The sequence below is a fragment of the Myxocyprinus asiaticus genome, chromosome 22 (assembly GCF_019703515.2).
Source record: "Myxocyprinus asiaticus isolate MX2 ecotype Aquarium Trade chromosome 22, UBuf_Myxa_2, whole genome shotgun sequence".
NCBI lineage: Eukaryota > Metazoa > Chordata > Actinopteri > Cypriniformes > Catostomidae > Myxocyprinus > Myxocyprinus asiaticus.
This window is the reverse complement of record NC_059365.1, coordinates 42,243,131-42,266,338: the sequence shown is the minus strand read 5'-3', so window position 1 is coordinate 42,266,338 and position 23,208 is coordinate 42,243,131. Positions and strand designations below refer to the sequence as shown.

The following is a 23,208-nucleotide window of genomic DNA, read 5'->3' as shown; positions in this document are numbered from 1 at the left end:
AGCTTGTATTTGACCAAAATTCCATTATCGTTAGCAAGCTAACTGAGTGATATGTATTATGCTGTCAAAATAAAAGTTCCTCAAAAATGTGTATGAATTAACCTGGCGTCATCCATGTTTCCTGTTCTTTCTGACAACAAAGAACATAAATGCGACATACTCGTAGTTACCACTTCAGAAGTGGGAAGTAGGATAATTCCGATAGCACATGAAGACAGCATAAGTTGCAGGACCTTTCAGAAGATCAAAAAAAAAAGAAAAGATGATTATACTCCAGAAAATACGGTAACCACATAATTTTTTTGCGCTCCTATGACACTTTCGGATAACGTGATAATAATCGTGCTATTCAGGACTCGTACCCCGGTCCTTTACATCACAAGTGCAACGCTCTATCAGTTGAGCTACCGAGCATTAGATCTCATATGAACAAGCTTGTAAATGTAATTGGTTATGGTTAAGTGTTTAGATGTCATTAGGTAGCATTGTGTGAGTAACAGTGTGAAAAGTCTTTATGAACTGATAATCTTCCGTTTTACATTGTTTTGGATGAAAGTGATTAAAAGTCGTTGTTGTAGCGCCTCTAGTTTTCATTTCACCAGGAAACTGACGTGATACGAGCCAAGTAAAAATTATTTAGCAAAAATGTAGGTACAATATAGTAATGTATGAGGCCAGGTTGCAAATGAGGGGAAGATTTTCAGTAAATAATGACTTATATTTTGGTCTGTTCCTCACAAAAAACAATCACATTGATTTAGAAGTCTTGAAATATAGTGATATAGACTAGAAATACAGTCATATAGACAACTTTAATTATGCTTTTTTTTTTTTTTTTTTTTAAATCTTTTTAGAGCTCAACAGCACTTTTATTGTACTGAAAAGAGCAGTATGTGTTCAGCAGAAGAAAGAAAGTCATACTGGTTTACAAATTACATTAGGGTAAATGATGACATAATTGTCATTTTTGGGTAAAGTAGTCCTTTCACATTTACTTAACTTTTTGTGACGTGACTAATGATTGGTGGATACCGAATATCTCAACCCATCACTGCTTTAGATCCAATATACACTTACGATAAGCAGCCCTATGAAGACTGAATGGCATTGCTGTTGTTGGCTCTTATATGATGACCCCAAAAGTCTGTTTAAGCTTCCTACTGTTCTAAATGGCTCCAAAGCAGTTGCCACGGAACCGTGCTCCAGGGGTCCGTTCATACATGCTGTGTGTTTCATATAGTTAAACTCATTCCCTATTTCACACTATAATCTTTATATCAGAGAATACTGTATATAAGCTTTAAGACGAAAAAAAAAAAAAATACTTCAATAATAAAACCAAAACCAAAATCAAACTGAACTAAAAAAGAAGCCATTCAAAAACAAAGAATACCAGAGAGAAAGCTATCATTTGTGCTTTTTGAAATTTCTTGTATAGTGTCTTTAAAAAATAAAATACATGCATATGTTTTCACTGATCAGGGTTGCCCAAAAGCCTAAAAAGCACTGTTCTAGCATTTTCTCTTGGCCAGAGAACGCACGATAGATACCATTTGTGCCAGAGCAGTTTACATATATCATGTTGCTTTTTCAAAAGAGATGGATTGTCATAAGAATGTCCGAAATATGTTTTCTTGGCATCCACGGGGTGAATTCCTATCTATCAGGTTTCAAAAAAACGTATCCGTAGTGAGTCTCCAAATGAAGGAATCTTTCAGAAAGTGCTCTATATAAAAATAGACTAAACGGTCCTGGTATTGTTTTTTTCTATATTTTTTGTAGCATTGTCCCTGCTGCAGTGGATCCGGCAATATATAGGACAGACCAGAAATATGGCTATTCAAACAGACAACAGAAAAATATATGATTCATTCCTGTAAGATTGCTTGAATTGAATTTTTTTTTATTATTATTTATTTATTTTACTTATCATATATCCACATGCTAAATCTTGTGTATGGCCCTTTTGACAATCAATGAAATTTTTATTTTTTTTATTTTTTTATATTATTTCACCCATATAATCTGTTGAGGTGCTTGCCTGGTCATGTCTGGCTATGTTTTTGCCATCATACAATTTTGATTTGTGGGAATTGCTTGGAACGATCGTTGACATAATCCTTCAAGGGGTCTTTATTTCATCAGTGAATTGTAGAAAAAGATTACAAACGAACAAACCACTCCTTGTTAGCCTCCCTTGGCCACCATGCTTTCTTTAGATAAGTACACCACCCAGTACACCATGTTGAACGCCCCAAAGGACACTGGGAATAAAATACGTGCATACTCATCAATTTTGCTGGCCCCTCCGGTAGCGGAAGGCGCAGGTTGAGCCGAAGCTGCAGTTTTGGCTTCCTTCTTTTTAATGTTCTCTAATTTAGGCCCGAGAAGATGGTGAAGAGGGACGGAGCCAGTGGTGGGTGATGAGATTTCAGGAACTGTTGGCGTGGAGGGCGGGGCTGGGGGTGTGGTTTTGGAGGCTGAGGTTGAAGTAGCTGCATTGGTTTGGCTGGCAGAACTGGGGCTGAGACATGACTGGCTGGAGAAACTGCTGGTACCCTCTGAGGTGGAAGATGATTGGCTGGTCAGAGTTGGTTTGGATGCAGCAGTGCCGCTCTTGCTAGACGGTTTGGTTCTTTGGGGATTCTTTGTGTCAGGTTGAGACTGAACGCTGGAGTTCACGCGTTTCCGTAGGTTGCCGTTGGTGTCTGAATTTTGCTGTGGAGAAAAAAGAAAGACCATATAACTACACTTCATGAAAGATGTACACAGCAAACTAGAGGATCTTAATAATCCCTTACCTTAATCAGTAAACTCCGACACATTTCAAAGTGCCACACCATTTGTGCTACAGACATTAAATAGGGGTGAATAAATCCCATAGATTTCACTTTTTTTCTGTGATACGTAGCAATATTTGATGTTATTTTGTTTTATTTTATGTTGATGAAAGACTTGCTTTCCCACATCAGAGCTGCACTGCTTGTTTTAATGAGAAGACATGCAAGAGACTTGCAACAGTGAGTCAATGCAAATTTAAAACCTATTTGAATAAACCATGCATATGTTTTTTATTGCAACCAAAATAGTCAAACTGAATTTACTTACCGGTACACATAAATTATGTTTATTTTCACAGAATACAACCAACCCACAATCTAGCACAGTGTAAAGGAATGTTACAGATTCAATGCAAGTTAATCTCTATTGACAGCATCTGTGACATATTGCGATTGACACAGAAAACAACGTTGACCCATCCCTCAGGTTTTTCATAAAAAGCAGAAATTGCAGTAACAGTAAGGTACTTAGAATGGAAGTAAACATTGCCATGTACATTGAGGGTTTAAAAGCAGAAATGTGCAGCTCAAATTTTAGTTGGTAAGTCATTTACAAACGCATTATCGCTGATATGTGGTTATAACAACATGAGTAACAGGGATGACATTTATGCAATACTTGCAAAACAGTAAGCATTTTAGCTTTCATGTTAAAAATGCTTAATATGAATCGAAACATAAAATGCCCTACTTCATGCTTTTCAGTATCTCAATTCAGCAAAAAAAAAAAAAAAAAAAAAAAAAATTTGATTATAATATTGAGATTAATAAAAGGGATTATGTCATTTTGCTATAGACCAATTTTTTATATATTCATTTCTGTAATGTCTTGACTCACTTGTGTTGTCAGTTTCCGTGTCACGTTGATGTCAAAAGAATGGTGCTACTCCGAGTTCTGTCACATCTTACCTAGTCCTAGTTACCTAAAGTCCTCTGCAAAAACACTTTTCAGGTTTTTATGCCCATTCACAGCAAATACTATATAGGGATGTACCCGAAGCCGAATACCCTATTCGGAAAGGCACGAATAACGGATTTGTCCGAAAAATATTAAAAATATTAATTTGACTGATTATCCAAGAAGCACAAGGATAAATCGACATTTTAAATAAACATATACAAAATTATTAAAAATGATTACATTTATGAAGCTAGTATTTCTAAAGTGTAAACCTTATGAATGAAAATGTGCACGGTGTTATTTTGGATGGGCGCAGTCTCGACTCAGTTTGCAGTATCTGTTAATTGTGCACATCTGGAGCTTGTTAAGTGTAACATTAATTAAGATACGACTTCATGTACACTTTCCACTACTTGAAATGTCTATTTTAATTAGTGCCTGACCGATTTAGCTTATAGCTAACTAGCTAACCATGTAACTACTTTCATACCTTGTCAGCTGAGTGGAAGCTAATGTGTAAACATGTATTCAGCAAACTGTTTTGTTCAGGATTCACAGTTTGGTACTCACTTTAACCGAACAATTCCAGTCGTTGTATTTACAAAATGTAATATTTAAAAGTCTGGTTTTCCATCGGAAAATGGTGTAACACCGCTGCCGCTGTTTATCTCTTGACTCGGCAGCAGCGAACTGTAAGGCTTTACTGGTGGTTTAGATCAGTGTTACTAATTAATAATTATTTCTGTAGTTATTAATTAGTATTTAAATTAATCAATTGAATCTAACTCATTAAAACCTCATATGGGGCTTGTAGTGTGCTACGTTTAGGAGCAAGTTTGGTTATTAGCAATGATTAATAATTATCAAAGATAGTTATTAATTATTAAAATCAATAGAATATTGATGAGAATCAATGTTAGCTGTTTTTAATCCTTTAAATCAACAGTTATTAAAGATAATCGTCAATTGTTAACATCGATGAAACATTAATTAAAATTAACACTAGCTTATTGATCATTCAAATTCAATCAAAGATAATTATCAATTATCAAAAATCAATAGAATATTAATAAGGATTAACATTGACGGGGCACCACCCTGAAATCAGGGACTAATAACCAGATAGTAAAACAGTCTCAATATTAGATTGTTTTCTTAGGAAAATCGGCATCCGAAGAATATCGATTTTCGGGGAAAAAAAATACAATGAATGAAGGTTTGAATCCGAGCACTGACATCCCGTCAGCATGACACAGGTGTATGCAAAACAAACAAAAACACTTCTCTTTGTAATATAAACAAAGTTTATTTATGCAGTAATATCAATTAATAATTAATCCAATGCAGTCAATAAACTTCCGACTTACAACTACAAACTAAACAGTGATATGATTAGATATGGAAATAAAATAATCCTATAACACATAAGGTGTGTGTGTGACAGTGTGTGTGTGTGTGTGTGTGTGTGTGTGTGTGTGTGTGTGTGTGTGTGTGATTAGTAAGAGAGAGAGAGAGAGAGAAAGAAGTGACGGCCCTAAAGCTGATTTCGCGATCGTGGGAGAGAAAGCAGTTGTTTAGTTCATCGCTCAGAGACACGGTGGACGGCTCGTAAAAGTCCCGCGTTATCTGACTCTTTAATGGATGAACTCAGCTGCTGTCTCACCCGCGATGGCAAAATTGCACAACAGTCCAATTTGGTTGGACCACAATACAGCAAAACAAATTCGTGATAATTAATACCCTGAGTATTAATAATGAGCGGACACGGCGGTCCGTAAACTGTACAAGCAAAAACCTTGAAACACAAGAATAACACACTATAATATTCTACCTCTTCCCAGACTTAAACCTCTTACTTGAATCGCATGAGGACACAGGTAGAATGTGTTTTCCTCCGTCCTTTAACTTTGACCCGGTTCCTTGAGGCTCGTGTGATGACGGGAGGCCGTTTCCTCGCTCTGTCGGCGGGCAGTATGGCTGTTGATTGTTGGCGGGCAGTACGGCTGTTGATTGTTGGCGGGCAGTACGGCTGTTGATTCTCGGCGGGCTGGCAGAGAACTCAGAAATGTCAACTTGATTGAAGATGGAAGAGAAATCTTTAATCTTTTCACTTCTGTAGGCAAACGGATGAAGATGCGAATTGCTCAGCGGTCTCCTTCGGATCCGTTAGAGTGTTCGGTTGAACACAGAGTAATCTCAACTCCTCCAGCGAGATGGAGATTGTATGGCTACAGTTTCAAGTCGGACATTACTTCCTTGTGCCATGAGGTTGCACCTGAGAGCAGCAAAAGCTACATCTATATTCGGTGAACGAAGTCGCTGGAAGTAACTCACGAAACATTTCAGAGGTATTTCAACTCCTGATGATGTCATGTTTGAGGGACATTCTGTTGTGTGCCTCATCCAACAGGAGTTGAGAGTTCGATCCTTTAGTGAGCAAGGCTTCATGGATTTGTAGTCTGTTTTGGACTCCCTTTGTTTGATTTTGGCACAACTTTTATCAGTAAAATTTACGACTTGGAAGGTGGGGGCTTGAGTTAGGTTTTTACGACTGTATTAGGCCTGCCTTTGTCTTCTATCTGAATACATGAGGCCCAACAGAACCATGAGTTATTGTTTGTGTCTGTTTTGTTATACATTAACAGCGAAATATTGCTGATGATGTTTTGATAAGCAAGAAAACTGTACTTTAGTACAATTTAGATGTACTTGTACTTTACGTGAGTATTACCATGGCATTTTCTATTACTTTATACTTCCACTCCACTACATTTCAGAGGGAAATATTGTACTTTTTCCAATGTTGACAATGTATTATAATAATGTCAAATATCCTTTGATAAAAATATTTGTTTAAGAAAGCAGCCTTCTGAGTACCTTTGCATAGTCATATCGGTGCAAAATTGGTGCACAATCCACATAGAAAAGGTCTGTTTTCATTCCATCTCAAAAATTATCTACATCGCCCACCATATCGGTAATCTGTGAATTTGCCCCCTAAAATACGTATTGTATCGGTTTCAAAAATCCAATTTCGGTCGAGCTGTAACGTTAATGCATCACTTGATTCACAAGTGATTCCCATGTATTCATTTATAGCCTAAACTTGAGTGCGATGTTAAATTCCTGACCTGAAGTGATGATTTCACGTCGGAGCTCGGCTATCCGTCTTTTAAAGTTTAACACATTTATATCCACATCAGTGATTAAGGTAATTATTTTGTTAAGACTTTATTCCGAAAAAAGTTCAAATGCTCCGTAAAACTTTAAATGCTCCATAGAGTATTCATCTATTAGGAATATTCCTCCTTATGTAAAATGAATAATCTGTCTTTTTCGTTCTTCTTCTTTTTTAAACCTCTGGAAAGGCGTTATATTAATTTAACATCATTATATTATTATTGTTATTAATTATTATTATTATTTAACTAAATAATGGTGTTCTATCTTAAAAATTCCTGAAAGACTTACGGGACTTTCACCTGTTTGTAGGCTATATCGATTTATTTTAATTGCTTTTAATGTTTGAATTTGTATTTATTATTCACTGCAAAATGTGTGCTTGACATTTCACATTTTGCTTGACACTTCCTGCCTCTAGAATATTGTTGTTATACACGCACAGACATAAACAAAAATATTGTTTCAGAAGATATTAATATCAGAAATAATTTAATTAAACAATATTTGTAGCCTACAATAATAATAATAATATTAATAATATTAATAATAATAATAATTATTATTAGGCTGTTGTTATGAAAAGGCATATACAAGGCATATTTTATTAATAGAAACTATAAATGTAAGAGTAACATTTAAAAATGGGCGTTTCATTTAGTTAATATGCACTTAAAGATTTAAGCCCTGCCCACACCTGGTCCTATCCGAATATAGAGACAGATACAGATAATTTTGTCATATGAACAGAGTCAGATACAGATAATGGCTTCGCTGCACACCCCTAAAGCCTGATGACCATTAAACCATAATGAACATTATAGGTTTCTAATGTTGACAATCACTGTTGATAACATTTAATTTAAATCATGGCAAAATAATAAATTCTTCATATGTGTCCACTTTTTAATATGTGCATTTAAATATGTGAGGAAAAATGGCATTGCATACACATTAGGGGTTAGGGTTAGGTCACCCTTTTCATTAATGTTGTTATAACCGCAAATCACTGATTTTTAATGCATTTGTAAATGAAATATTAGTCATTAATGAACATCTTCATCAATCCTTAACAAAGGGAACATTGATGTAAAATGTTACCTATTTGTTAAAGCACTTTTAGATGTGGGACTGTTTTTCTAGGTGGATGAACTAACATTATTACATCATACAGTGTTTATCAGGTCATTAATTAATGTTCATTCATGTCATTATGTCATGAAGATTTTTAAATCACCCTGCAGTACCTTCATGGACCCCTAGGATAATGAAACACTTTTAAAGGAGATTTCAGGAACTGAAGGAATTTCTGCATCAAAAGTGCACCTCTGCAGCCAGCATGTGTCTCTAACGCAGAAGTAAACAGATGTTACGCTTACAGTAACATTCAGAACAGTAAGAAGCTTTTATGATCAGATGGTTTGTTGTTTGTGGTTGTGTGGAGGAGGGTGGAGCGATTCTATAAACAGCTTTATTCCATTAAACAGGGGCAAGAGAGATGACTTCACTCAGTACTCTCTCTCTCTCTGTGTGTGTGTGTGTGTGTGTGTGTGTGTGCACATACACACATAAGTGAAACAGTTCCTTATGATATCATACTGGGGCTAATTGGAATTCCTGGTTGGAAGTGCATTTGTATGAGTTTATTTTTTATGACTGTTCAGCCATATTAGTGATCCACTCTCTATGTGGGATATAAATGTCTAATGATTCATGCAACAAGGATGCATAAGTGGTGAATCTTACAAAAAATGTCCAGATCAAATTGCACCACAAAAGAGATACAAAATTAAGCCTGTTTTAGGCCCATTAATATTGGTTTTCATTTTTCATGAAAATAAAGCATATTATCCCCGCTGATCACAGTAATGTTTCTGGACGTTTTACTTTTGAGCATTTTGTAATAGGATTTTTGCTCTAATTTTGTAATTATTCTCAACAGTGATTCTAATTAGATTATCATACATATATATTTATTTTATTACATAAAATGTACTGTACTATAATTATTTGTTTCATTTAAATGAGATAAAGTCCCAGTCTAACAAACACTACCATGATGTATAAATACTTTTTGTCATCTTTTTTTTTTCTTTTTATTTCTTGTTATCTTCCAGTTTCCCTTCTACTTACATAGGTATTTCTGTATGACAGTAATGAGAATTTAAGGGGATATGATTGATTGTCATAAAAATAAAGTCACAATGCAAAAACAAAACATAAAAATCTTACCGGCCTTAAACATAGGCTTCATTTTCTTTCACCAGTATATAATTTCTCGTTTTTATGTTATTTATATTTTTTTGGTGGTGTTGGGGGGATTAATTAACTGGGATATGTTCTTGACAAGTTTTGTGAAATTCACCCATAAAACATGAGTCAAGAGAACGGGGAGGGGCTGAATGTGTGTATGTGTGTGTGAATAAGGTATGAATTTGTGTATTTGTGTGTTCTTGTGTATGTAAACAGCATCAATCAAATGTACGGTTCCAATATGGCAAGAATGATCACATTGAGCGCTATTTTATACATAAGTTAAACAAACTCACTGAGCACTTTATTATGTACACCTATACAACTACATATTCATGCGATTATCTAATCAGTCAATCATATGGCAGCAGGGGAATGCATAAAATCAAGCAGATGGGTCAGGAGCATCAGTTAATGCTGATGTCACGGCATTCCGGGCCACGTCATCAGAGCGTGCGCGAACCAACTGGCTGGTGTTTTTACGGACATTTCAACCTTTCCCTCTCCTTGTCTGTGGTCCCCACATGCTTTAAAACGTCCACCATTGTACAGTATCAAAGCAATCCAAAATCACTTGCTTAAATGACTGGTGTCCTGTTGCTCTGACCCCCATAATCAGCAAATGCTTTGAGAGACTAATCAGAGATTACATCTGCTCTGTGCTGCCTCCTTCACTGGACCCGCTGCAGTTTGCTTACCGCAACAACCGCTCCACTGATGATGCCATTGCATCTACAATACACACTGCTCTCTCCCACCTGGAAAAAAGGAACACTTATGTGAGAATGCTGTTTGTAGACTACAGCTCGGCATTCAACACCATAGTGCCCTCCAAGCTAGATGAGAAACTCCGGGCTCTGGGCTTAAACAGCTCGCTGTGCAGCTGGATCCTGGACTTCCTGTCAAGCAGACGCCAGGTGGTTAGAATGGGCAGTCACATCTCCTCATTACTGACCCTCAACACTGGAGCCCCGCAGGGCTGTGTTCTCAGCCCACTCCTGTATTCCTTGTACACACATGACTGTGTGGCAACACATAGCTCCAATGCCATCAAGTTTGCTGATGATATGACGGAGGTAGGTCTGATCACTGACAATGATGAAACAGCCTACAGAGAGGAGGTGCACACTCTGACACACTGGTGTCAGGAGCACAACCTTTCCCTCAACGTCAGTAAGACAAAGGAGCTTGTGGTGGACTTCAGGAGAAAAGACAGAGAACACAGTCCCATCACCATCAATGGAGGCGCTACCATCAGGCAGGCGGTATCTTAGCATCAGGACCCGCACCAGCCGACTTCATGACAGCTTCCTGCCCCAAGCAATCAGACTTTTGAACTCTTGATCTCTCACAATCAATATACATCAGCACTGCACTTTATTAATCTTATTATCTCACACCGGACTGTCATAAATTATATTCTCTCTTAACAACACACTGGCAACTTACTATCAACCGACAGCCTGAATGTCAATACAGTACAATACAACCTACTGTACATTTTATATATACTATATATACTATTTTTTATTGTATAATGTGTATTCTATATTGTGTGTATTGTATACTGTACATTGTATGTTATTATTTGTATACTGTGTTGTGTGTAATTATGTGTATATTAGATATGTAAATTGCGTTGTGTAAATCTGTTTATTGTAATTTGGTATATGTCTCAACACTGTCATGACTGCTATGTTGCTCGGAACTGCACCCAAGAATTTCACACACTATTACACTTGTGTACATGGTTGTGTGACAATAAAAGTGATTTGATTTGATTTGATTTGACATCAACCATCAGAATGGGGAACAAATGTGATCTCAGTGATTTTGGTATGAACTGAATAGCATCTCAGAATGTACAACACATTGAACCTTGAGACGGATAGGCTACAACAGCAGAAGACCATGGCGGGGCACTTTATTAGGACCATAGTGTTCCTCATAAAGTGCTAAGTGAGTGTTTATATTGCGATTATTGTTAAAAGATTGCTTTCTCTTTCATCTGTCTCATTGGACCTGATAGCCCAGTTTCACCATTTTTCACCATTTCCTCTGAGACATGAACAGTTGGCAAAGTGTAATTGGTGTCTTGTTGTGTGCAGAAAATATGTTAGCACAAGCTGTGAAGAGAGACAGAGAGAATCTCAATACACAGCATTGTGAGACATAACAACAGACTTGTGGAATCCAACACTTAATGCAGTGCTCACATCATTAGGTGAGTTTACTGAGTGCTGAACACAATTTGCATGGTGGAAATTCCACGATAATAATAATAATAATTATCCACTTTTTAAATAATATACACTCACTGAGCACATTATTATGAACATATGTACACCTACAGATTCATGCGATTATCTAATCAGCCAATCGTGTGACAGCAGTGCAATGCATAAAATCACGCAGATACGGGTCAGGAGCTTCAGTTAATGTACATTTTTACATTTGGCAGATGCTTTTATCCAAAGCGACTTACAGTGTAATATTACAGGGACAATCCCCCCAGAGCTATCTGGAGTTAAGTGCCTTGCTCAAGGACACAATGGTGGTGGCTGTGGGGATCGAACCAGCAACCTGATTTCCAGTTATGTGCTTTAGCCCATAACATTTTGGAGTGGTGGTGGTGTAGTGGTCTAAACCACAGAACTAGTAATCAGAAGGTTGCTGGTTCGATCCCAACAGCCACCACCACTGTGTCCTTGAGCAAGGCACTTAACTCCAGGTTGCTCTGGGGGGATTGTCCCTGTAATAAGTACACTGTAAGTCGCTTTGGATAAAAGTGTCTGCCAAATGCATAAATGTAAATGTAAATGTAGCCCACTACACCACCACCACTCCTATGTTCACATCAACCACATAATGTTCACATCAACCATCAGAACGGGGAAAAATGTGATCTCAGTGAGTGTATATTTTTAATATATAATTTGGCAATGTAATTAAAAATAAAATTAGTACTAAAATTCTGCTTTTCTGCCTGCTTTCTGTTAGCAGTAATAATGCAACGTCAATTGCGGCATGCAATTTGTTTTGTGAGTTTTGTGAATAAGGCACAATCTATAATAATTACATTGAAAAGCAACATCTGAAACAATAAACTTTTAATTTAAATATTTACATGGCAGACTTATTTCAGCACATTTAGTGCCTGGTTTAACTGGATTTCCCTTAAACCAGTTTAACAAGGCACTAAATGTGCCTGTAAATAAGGCAAAGGTTTTTGTATTAAAATACCCCACAAAACCAGGGCAGTCTCATAAGTGAGGCATGAGACAGAACGGTCTCTCCTTAGTTTGGACAGTTGCTTTCAAAATAAATTGAATACGACATCAGAGTGACATTTTTGACATAAGGACCAATTGCGACGTTATGGTGGTCATGGCAAAAAGTAGCTTCTGTGATGTTTCATCATGAGAGTGTGTTGTACAAAACATTGCCTTAACTGTTAAGTAAATCCTACCCTGTCTCTCTCTCTGTGTGTCTCTCTAGGAAAAGAGCATTTTTCTCTTCTTTTCTCCAGATCAGAAAACCTGTTAATGGCATCTCATTAATCCTTAATTAAACGACTTGGACAAGAAGACTCGAGAGGTGAACTAATCATTTCTGTTTCCTGTGTGAGCAATGCATAGCGTATATGGCTGTCACATGACAAAAGAACGAACGACTCGGACCAAAAGAGTTGAAAGGTGAAGTAATAATTTCTGTTTTCCTGTTCTGGTTTTCACGTAACAAATGAATGGCGCATGCGCGGCCAACACAAAATGAACGAATCACTCTCTGAGACTACTACAAAAAGAATTGTTCAAAATGAATGAATCGTTCATGAACGACCCATCACTTCCGTGAAGATTAAACGTTCATTTTACTGAGCAAACGTGCATTTTTAATGGCCAGAAGAAAATTTTGTTTTGAAAGGCTTACGGAGAAGCACCATTAGATAAGTGACATTAAAATCTGCAGCTGCCTGTAAAATTAAATGACACAGAAAACACGGCTACAATATATCATGTCAACAGTCTGACAGACACTCTGGGTGAGTCTCACAGCTGTCAGCATGTGCCATGTCTAATCCGCCATCTCAGTTTACACACATTATCCAGCGAAAAACTAAATCTGCCCAAGCTCACATGCACACTCTCAAAGAGCTTTACTGTCAGCAATAATTAAATGGTTAGCATGCCGTTTTGTGTCGTTTACACCGCAAAACTCCCATGATGCTCTAATGACAGGTCATCTTTCTGTTGATCTTCTTACTCAAATGACTTCACTCAGAAGATAAGAAGGGAGAAAGCTCTGCTCCTTCTTTAGCTCTTTTTTTTATTTTTTTTATTTTTTATAGCTATACAAATAACATTTGAATTCAATTGTATTGAATTGATTGTGGAAGTTATGGGATGAAATCCAGGCCTTCCTTGCTTTTGAGCAGCATCATTTTGAGGCTACCATTAGGCAAGACTTTCAAAGCAGAAAAGGCTTTGAAACATGCAAGATCATCTCCTAATACTGCACATATTAATGTACTTTTTCTTTACCTTGTGCTTTAACAGTAATACGCTGCTATTGTTTTCACTTTAATCACTAACTTGAGTCCAAGGAATAATAATGAAATCTCTGTAAAACTTTACATTAATGTTCCCTTTATTAAGGTTTTATAAAGGGTTTCGTTAATGACTTGTAAGTCATTTATAAATGTATTATATTCATTTATATTTGTTTATAACTACATATATAAAAATGGTGACTTTCATGAAATACTTGCCAAATAGTGAGTCATTTTACCTCTATCTCATAAATGCTTAATAACACTTATTTGACATTAATAACCTATGCAAATGTACCTTAATGCAAAGTGGAGTCATTTATTATCCTTATTAAGGATTTGCCAACATTAGAAGCCTATGTACATAAAGTTGAGTATGGTTTAATGGTCATCAGGATTTATTATATGGTATATGCTGTGAATGACCATGAAAACCTGAAAAGTGTTTTTGTAGAGAACTTTGTGTGACTAGGTAATTTGGGACAGCACTTGGAGTTCTAGCACCATTTTTTTTTTTTATTTATATCAACATGACAAGGAAAGTGACAACACAAGTGAGTCAAGACATTACAGTAATGAATATAATCACAAAGTTGACTGTAGAAAAGTTACATAATCCCTCTTTTTAATCTCACTATAATATTATTATAATTTTTTTTTTTTTTTCTGTGGCATTTTATGTTTTTGATGAATAGAACCAAGTGTATTAAGCATTTATAACATGTAAGTTAAAATGCTTACTATTTGGCAAATATTGGACGGAAGTTATCCTTTTTATGCATTTTGCTATAACTGCATATAAATGATTTATAATTAATTTGTAAAATACATATCAGTCATTATTAAACCCCTATATAAACCCTTAACAAAGTTAACATTAGTGTAAAGTATTACCGTTATCTTTTAAAATACTGTCTAATTTTGATAATAATTTCTCTCTCTCTATATACACACACACACACACACAACAAAACATCGATGCATAGGACTGGGATATGAGTCCTAAAGAGCAAGTGTCATTTAAGCACAACAAAATGACATGGTTGCTTCAGCAATTGCATTTTTCACCTCACATTTGCTTTTGCGACACTATCAGAGAGGTGTAGGGTAGGGAGGTATTTTTTTGTTGATTTAAAACTCGATAGAGCATTTAACTTAAACTCATCTGTTTGGAATAATCTTTAACACGCTTTTAGCGCCACACAGTGGACATTTCACCTCGGAACTGCCGCAAAACATGTAATGAACCACAGAATGTTATTTTGCAAAAGTGTCACCACAGTCATGTAATTCAAAGTTATTTATAGGGCTGAGCACAACTATAATTACAATTTTATGCAAGTAATAAGAAAAAGGAAATTAAAGGAAATTAAACATTACAATTTAGACTGTTTATTGAATGCACCTCTGCAGGCATCTCACAGCCTGTATGTGGGGTATTAGGTGCCTGTGGGCACCATGTTGGAGACCACTGCTGTACTAATGCAATAACCCACAAGAGGCTGTGTGTCACAATAGTTTTACCATGGTTAAGGGCTGTTATTATACAACATTCGAAGCAGAGCAGTGAAACCATCAATTAACAATCTATGAAATGTGTGACTTGCTGCATTTATTAAGAATACTATGCATATATCCACAATGTGCATGTACGGTATCAGCCATTTAATGTGTCTCAGAGTATGTTTACATGGGCAGTTATAATCGAACTACCATGGGTTTTTGCATTGCCGAGCTACAATCTTCATCTCTCTGTCCAAGTATACATTACACTTCACCTATCTGTGCAATCAAATAGGTGAAGAAAGGATGTCAGCTGAGAAAGCGATGTAGACATTTTCCAGTTGACATTTTGACTGATAGTAGTGCGACAAATAAGTCCACTGCAGAACGTACATAACAGACACAACAACATGGAACACTTTACAGCCACGTCCATTTCTTACATTCTTCACGCATTGATTTTGATGCAGATCGAATGTACGTTATCCGTTGTGTTTATGGTGATGTTGTAAGGCAGAAGATGATGCTGTTTGCTCCTGGATTGTTCTAACTATACAAGCTCTGCTTTGATTCACTCTCATTCTTATAAACTCTGTGTAATGCTTAATAATAACATTAAGACTGAGGAGACATGTCGTGAATAAATAAAGGATTAAGAAAATATATAGTTTGTCTATATCTTCCTAGTGATCGCTGGGTTTGTTGTCTGAATACAGTTCTGCATCTGTATGTCATTTGCTTCAGGCTGCATATTCAATAAAACAATCATGCTTTCTGCCTCATTTTATGAATGGAGTCCACATAAGATCATTACAAGAAGCTGTTATAACTACTTGATGATAATTAAAAGATATAATATAAATACACTGCCGTTCAAAAGTTTGGGGTCACTTGAATGAGATGTTTCACATGATCTTAAAAACCTTTTGATCTGAAGGCGTATGCTTAAATTTTTGTCGACAAAAATATAATTGTGCCAACAAATTATTTTATTTCAATACAAATAAAAAAAATATATATATAAATGGTTGATTTGGACCGAATAATAAAGAAAAGCAGCCAATAAGTGCCCAACATAGATGGGAACTCCTTCAATACTGTTTAAAAAGCATCCCAGGATGATACCTCAAGAAGTTGGTTGAGAAAATGTCAAGAGTACATTTCTGAAAATTCTAGGCAAAGGATGACTACTTTGAAGATGCTAAAATATAACACAGTTTTGATATATTTTTTCATTTTTTTTAGCCACAACATAATTTCCTGTTCCATTTCTGTTATTCCATTGATTTGATGACTTTACTATTATTCTAAAATGTGAAAAAATAAAAAAATAAAAAATAAAAATAAATAAATAAATAAATAAATAAATAGAATAAAGAATAAGTAAATGACCCCAAACTTTGGAACGGCAGTGTATATAATGCTAGCATGCTAACCTTGGCCATAGTATGCATCTGTTACCCTCTTTTATTGTATCTTATAATGAAATGTTTGAAAATAGTCCACGTAAGATCATGAAAAAGTATTTTACTTTATTATTAAAAGGCATTTATTGCTATTGCAAAGATTGGTGTTGGGTGATATACATTTACATTAGGGATGTCATAAAATATCGATATATCGATTATTGATGGGCACGTTATTTTATCAACATATTTTTGTAATTCTTCAGGAATGAACAATGTGATGCTGAGTTTGCAGTTTAGTGTTTGAAACTGGTGTAACTGCGCAAACTGAACAATTAGATATGGTGATGTTTATTATGCAATTTCTCTCTATGTAGCCTCAAATAGGTCTTTAATTCAAGCTGTCAAACCACAAAACGACACACTTGTAACTGAAAATACGTACATTGTGTAGGCTATATTAAATATATATATACCATATATCATACAGTGATGGCTAGTGTAAATAATCTTTGCCCTTTGATAATGTTTTGGTTCAAATTGAATGGAAAACTATACAAGTTGCACTCTGTGGCACTGCATAATTTTGACGCTGAGCGTTGGCGGTCGTGTGCATACCTTTGTAGAAAATGACCGTTTTGAATTTTAGAAGGCGCCATGTCATCTGCCAGATGCATCTGGTGTGCGACCCTTTAAACTTACCTTGCCGCTCACTTTACCAAAGTTGTGTTTAGAAAAATATTTGAAAAGAAAATAGACTATTATGCAAGGAGCAGCCCTGTTTATATCTGAAAAAAAACAAAAACAAATCCCAATATATATTGATAATCATTGGGAAAATCTTCTGATTATCGATGCGTAAAAAAAGGCATCAGCCCCAAGCCTAATTTACATGTATGATATGAGTGTTACAATGACAGACAGATAGCAGGATTAGTCAATGGACAAAAATAATAGTAATTAAAGGCACATTAATGTGTCACAGGTGTAAATGGTTTACAGACTGCTGATCCGTCCAAAAATGAAAATGTCTAGCGTTCGCCATGTGTCCCTGCATTATAAACGAGATAAATCAACCTCCGAAGGGCACTTTAAAGGGTGAACAGTCATAGTAGCCATGCTGTAAGATTGCTTTAAACAGAAGTTCCAATAAAAATAACTTAAAAGGTGAGTTCTGAATAAACATTATTTTTGAGCACCACACCTTTCAGCCCTCCAAAGCTCACACAGTGGATGGTAATAGGAATAGGGCATAGGAATGATGACTTCTGAAGGAAACTTCCCCTGTGTTGTTGATGTTGCTCTTTGTATTCTCTGCTTTGTGTTCCATTCAAGTTCCGGGTTAAATACACGTCGCGTGGCACCTGGCACTACTTTTTCTCTAAGCATGCACATAATGCCGATGCCAGTTGCAGTCTGATTACCGTGTATACATGCAGGATGGAACCAACCTACAATCACATTATCTAGGTCTGTTAATTCGATGTCATAAAGAAACGGACGCGTTTACGTGACATTTTAAAAAGACAAATTATTGCTTTAATTCAACTGAAATCAGACTTTTAAAGTGCATGTAAACACACTCAATGAGATTTCAGAGCCATCACTATTCACTTAATAATAAATATTTTGTCTTTGTGGTGTCTGTATCATCCTCTCACCTGTAGAACCTCCTCAGTGTCTTTAGCTTTGCCTGATGGTGTGGCGCTCTTAGCACTAGCTGCAGCGGCAGCTTTGGCCTGTTTCCTCTTGGCTCTTTCGGCCTGTGCGTTGGTGAAGTAATTCACAGCAGCAAACTCGATGAGGGCAGAGAAGACGAAAGCAAAACACACTGCTATGAACCAATCCATGGCTGTTGCGTACGAGACCTTGGGCAAAGAATGGCGTGCGCTAATACTAAGGGTCGTCATTGTGAGAACGGTGGTGATTCCTGTGACAAAGACAAAATCAAAACAAAACATTAATATTCATAGTCTTGTATTCTAATTAATAACAAGTAACAAGAAGATCTGTGAGAAATAAGTGCCAGTTATTGGCTAGCATTTAGCACACATCCTCCAACACATTGAAATGTGGTCTTTGGTGGAATGCAGATAGGGTCCCGTATTAGCTAGGACTTTTTGACCCTGTTGTCCCACATTTTAGTGGCGAGATACTCGGGTGGAATCCCGAGTCCCCCCATCCCAAATTTAATTTTGTGAGTCATCAAAATGCACAAGGTTTGAAGTGGGACCAAACACACCCCCACATACCTGGCCAGATGGCGAAAACGCTTGGGGGGATCCGTATTAAAGCACTCAAAATGCTTAAGTGTCCCGTATTCATGTGGTGAAAAGTTTGCAACCCTAAAAACTGAGCAGTGGCACAAATTGCTCATGTCCTTATTCTGCCCTTTCAATAAAATGGCTACAATAAATATATTTATACAAAAAATACATTCAATTCAGATGTTTAGGTAGATGAGGAAGAAACGACTGACTAAAAAGAAAAAATCAACCAAACATGTAATATTGCAGATGTTAACCCCCATCCATGCTGCTCAAAAACAAATGTAAAAAAAAAAAAAAAAAAAAAAAATGCATTTAGGCCTATTAGTGAAAGAAAGCCAAAATTAATCAGAGATCAAAGGAGCAGTTCACCCAAACATTTTAATTCTTTCACAATTTGCTTACACTTATGTTGTTCCAAACCTGGGGTACGTTTCCCAAAAGCATCATTAGACAGCTATGGCCACAAGCTTCATCGTTACCAACATAGTTCAATGATTTGGTATTTCCCGAAACCGTAGTTCCAATGAACATTCGCAAACAGCATCGCAAAGTTGTGTGGTTTGTAACTACAGCTCTTTACCTGTGATTAGAAGCATAGTTCCTTGTTAGTTTGCTGTGTGGACATCATTCGACTTCACTGAGGCTTCTATATCTTTCATTCTATATACTGTATATCTTGCATTGTATTAAGACTTTGGCCACATTTACATGCACTTAAGAAAATGGCTTATTCTGGGGTTTTGTAGAAAGCGGCGTTCTGAAACATCACGTAGACGCGAATGCAGCCGTTTAAGGGATTAAAGGCTGCTAAGAGAAAGCACTTTACCACACATGGCTTCTGTCGGAGAACATGGCATATTATGTCTCCATGTTCACACGTAAGTGGCATTCTTATATGTTTTTGAAGAGTGCACATGTGCGTATGTGTTCAAATGCATCGGGGGAACCCCAAAGTCTGATGTGAAGGGAAACCCCACTATTGCAGCACAATCATCTGTCGCATTACACAGTGCATGCAGCTTTCATGTCTTCAGCAGCATTCGCACATTAAACAGCTTTCTGAAGTACATGTAAATTAGTTATTATAATTTGACATCCACATAAGTTATTACTCCACATCCTGAGTAACGCCATTAACACAGCTCAATGTTGTTGAACCAACGTGGGTCGTAAGATGGATGAGCGACGTGGTTACTATGGTTTCGGGAAACAGTCGCCACTAGCTAGTTAATTTCTCCAACGATGCATCATACTATGGTAGTTAAGCAGTAAGTAACGTAGTTGTATGGGAAATGCACCCCTGCACCCCTTTCTTAAATTAAACACAAAAGATGTTTTGCACAATGTCCAGAGTGTTCTTTTCCCTAATAGGGACTGGGGCTGTTGAGCTTCAAAAAAGACAAAGTACCATAAAAGCACCGTAAAAGTCATCCATACAACTCTTGCACTATATTCTAAGCCTTCTGAAGCCATTTGATAGCTTTGTGAGGAACAGACCAAAATCTCACTACTTGCCATAGCTCTTAATTCTCAGGTTTGACATCAGTGATGAGATGCGGGAGAACCAATGAAGCATGAGTACTCATCTTTACATTCCAGAATTGAACTGAATGTAAGAAATAATAAAATTTGAGAACAGAGTGAAGGATTTTCAGTTAATAAAGACTTAGATTTTGGTCTGTTCCTCACACAAAGCAATCATATGACTTCAAAAGACTTGGAATAAAGTGCACAAGTCCTATTGAATGCTAATTCTTTGAAGCTTGACAGACACGTTTATTTTGAAACAATATGAGAGTGAGTAAATGATGGAAGTCTTGTCAGTTGGGGGTGAACTATTCCATTAACCTGCAAAACTTGACTGCATTTTATGGTCTGTAAATGAACACGAGAGGTTGAATTTTGTTAATGCTAGCAGACGAATCATAGAATCAAAGACAAAAGGTAAAAATCAATTTTCACAGCCAGGTACTATGGTACAGATATCTCTACTGAACAACATGGCAGTTCAAACCTCACTGTGGATTAAGCCATTACGATAACTGTAGTTAATCTGTAGGCAATCCTTTGTTCCTGAGGGGTTTTACACAATAGCATTAATGTGACTGGATATCAGTCCCCTGTATGCCAAAGATACCAGATCAGATATCAGATGGAGATGTTTTTGAATCTGAATCAGTTGTGCCAAAGGAAAAAGTAAACACATTAGAACTAATGCAAAAATGTCGGGGCCGATGTTAAACTAATGGAACATTCAGTAGCAACATGTTGACTTCCCACATGATCATGTTGCGAATAAAGAAGGCACAAATAGAAGGATTACACAATATTTAAAATAAAATCACTCTGCAGAAGCAATACAGTCTTCAGCAATCAGCTAACCAGTATGTTGATCATTTAATTGAAATGAAAGATTTAGCAGTGTTTTCCTTATCTGAGTGTGTGAGGAAAAGGTAAGAAGGGCAGAACTGAAATAAGGTAACAGATTAGATTTGTCTCCCCCCTAAAACGGTTGAATTACTACAACAAGCAGTGATACTTTGAACCAGCAGGGGGAGTCAAGAGTTTTCAGTGGGAAGAGTTTCTCTCTCAGTGAATCTAAAGGCTGCCACAGAGCAGTGAGCATGCCAGACGTTGAGTCACACACATGGATACACCAACACACATACACACAATGACAGAGGCAGCCAGTATCCCATCTCCTCCCACACACACACACACACACACACACACACACACACTGTTACATATACACCTACATGCACACACTAATAAAACATAAGAAAGCACACACAAACCTCTTGCACATAAACACCCCCCACGTATCTATGTAAAGTAACAAGACAAATACACACTCTCACTCTCATATTCTCTCAGAATTATGGATGTATAAAATGAATATAGACGTAAAAGGAAGCTTTCATTCTAGATCATTTGAAGCAGATCCAAGTCTGTTTGATGATAGAATTTGGATTGCTTGGTTGCTATAAAACAAGGCCGTAGCAACCAACCATAGTTTAAAAACACACACACACACACACACACACACACACACACACACACACACACACACACACAGTCTTCTACTCCAGAGTCAATACTTAGCTACAGAGGTAAACAACTGCCTCTAGTACTCACAATGGCACTTGGCAACCAAATGAAATATAGAGCATCAAACTCGGGTTTGGACCAAGCAATCAAACCAAGTCTGAAAACAGTCTATGAAATCAGCTCTCAACTCGGTAGAATAATCTACACTCTGTGGAAAACTTCACAAAATATCAGTGCACTCACAATCGCCTACATACAGAGCAATTTGGAGCAATCAATAGGTACATCACAAGCTACATTTAGCCAGAGGGGCTGGACATGTTTTGCTTCTGTTTCTAAGCAGAATCCAGAGCTGTGAGAGGTCTGATTTACTGTACACGTGCTATTGGTGGAGAAAAGTGTGGGGCACTTGTGATTGGTTGCTGATAGGGGTTACAGCGCTGGTCACAGCCTTTAAAGTCAATATAACAATTGGGCTCAGAGGCTGTGTTGCACTAAAAGCTAGTTAAATGTTATCCAAATATGATCAAACCAGTGTGATCTGCACTGTTTACCAGCAAAAGAGCGACTGAAGCGGTTGTCATAATGAACCAGCTGCTCAAATAGTCTTTTCAACATCACAATATCTTTATTTTTATGTTACAGACATTTAAACAATCACTAAATAAAAAAAAAAAGCCATTACCTTCGGAGCGCACTGTTTGATGCAGCGCTGTGGCAAGGCCGTGGGAAGTAGGGGTACTGCAGATGCTGCAGCATCCCCTGGTGTCGAGATGATGGTTGTCCTTTTTTTTAATAAACACATTAAAACATGAGAAATAATTTACAACACTGAATAGTGTCATAATTATTTATAAATCATGAGTGGTCGCTATAATGTGTGGTTCTCGCTCTCGGTGGGGTGCGTGGTGAATTGTGTGTGCATGCCTCGGAGAATAGCATGGGCCTCCGCTACGTCTCCGCGGTAACGTGCTCAACAAGCCACGTGATAAGATGCGCGGATCGACGGCCTCAGACGTGGAGGCAACTGAGATTCATCCTCCGCCACCAGGATTGAGGTGAGTCACTACGCCACCACGAGGACTTAGAGCGCATTGGGAATTGGGCATTCCAAATTAAAAAATAAATAAATTAAAAATAAAAATAAAGTCTATTTGTCTGTGCCATTGCTAAGTGCAGCTCTTAAAAACCCATGTACATAAGGTGACCTTTAAGGTGATGGGCAAATCTGACTTTTTTTGGTTTGTTTGTTTAA

At 37.0% G+C, this 23,208-nt stretch overlaps 1 protein-coding gene across 1 annotated transcript in view; it reads right to left on the bottom strand.

Annotated features, from left to right (window-relative positions):
- Nucleotides 1–931: 931 nt before the first annotated feature.
- Nucleotides 932–23,208, bottom strand: part of LOC127413312 (gamma-aminobutyric acid receptor subunit alpha-4-like) — a 70,172-nt gene continuing 47,895 nt past the window's right edge. The window contains exons 8-9 of the mRNA XM_051650335.1: nucleotides 18,294–18,562; nucleotides 932–2,718 (exon numbers count right to left, since the gene is read on the bottom strand). Coding sequence (XP_051506295.1) covers nucleotides 2,188–2,718; nucleotides 18,294–18,562 — 800 coding nt within the window. The 3' untranslated portion in view covers nucleotides 932–2,187. The remainder of the gene's footprint in view (nucleotides 2,719–18,293; nucleotides 18,563–23,208) is intronic.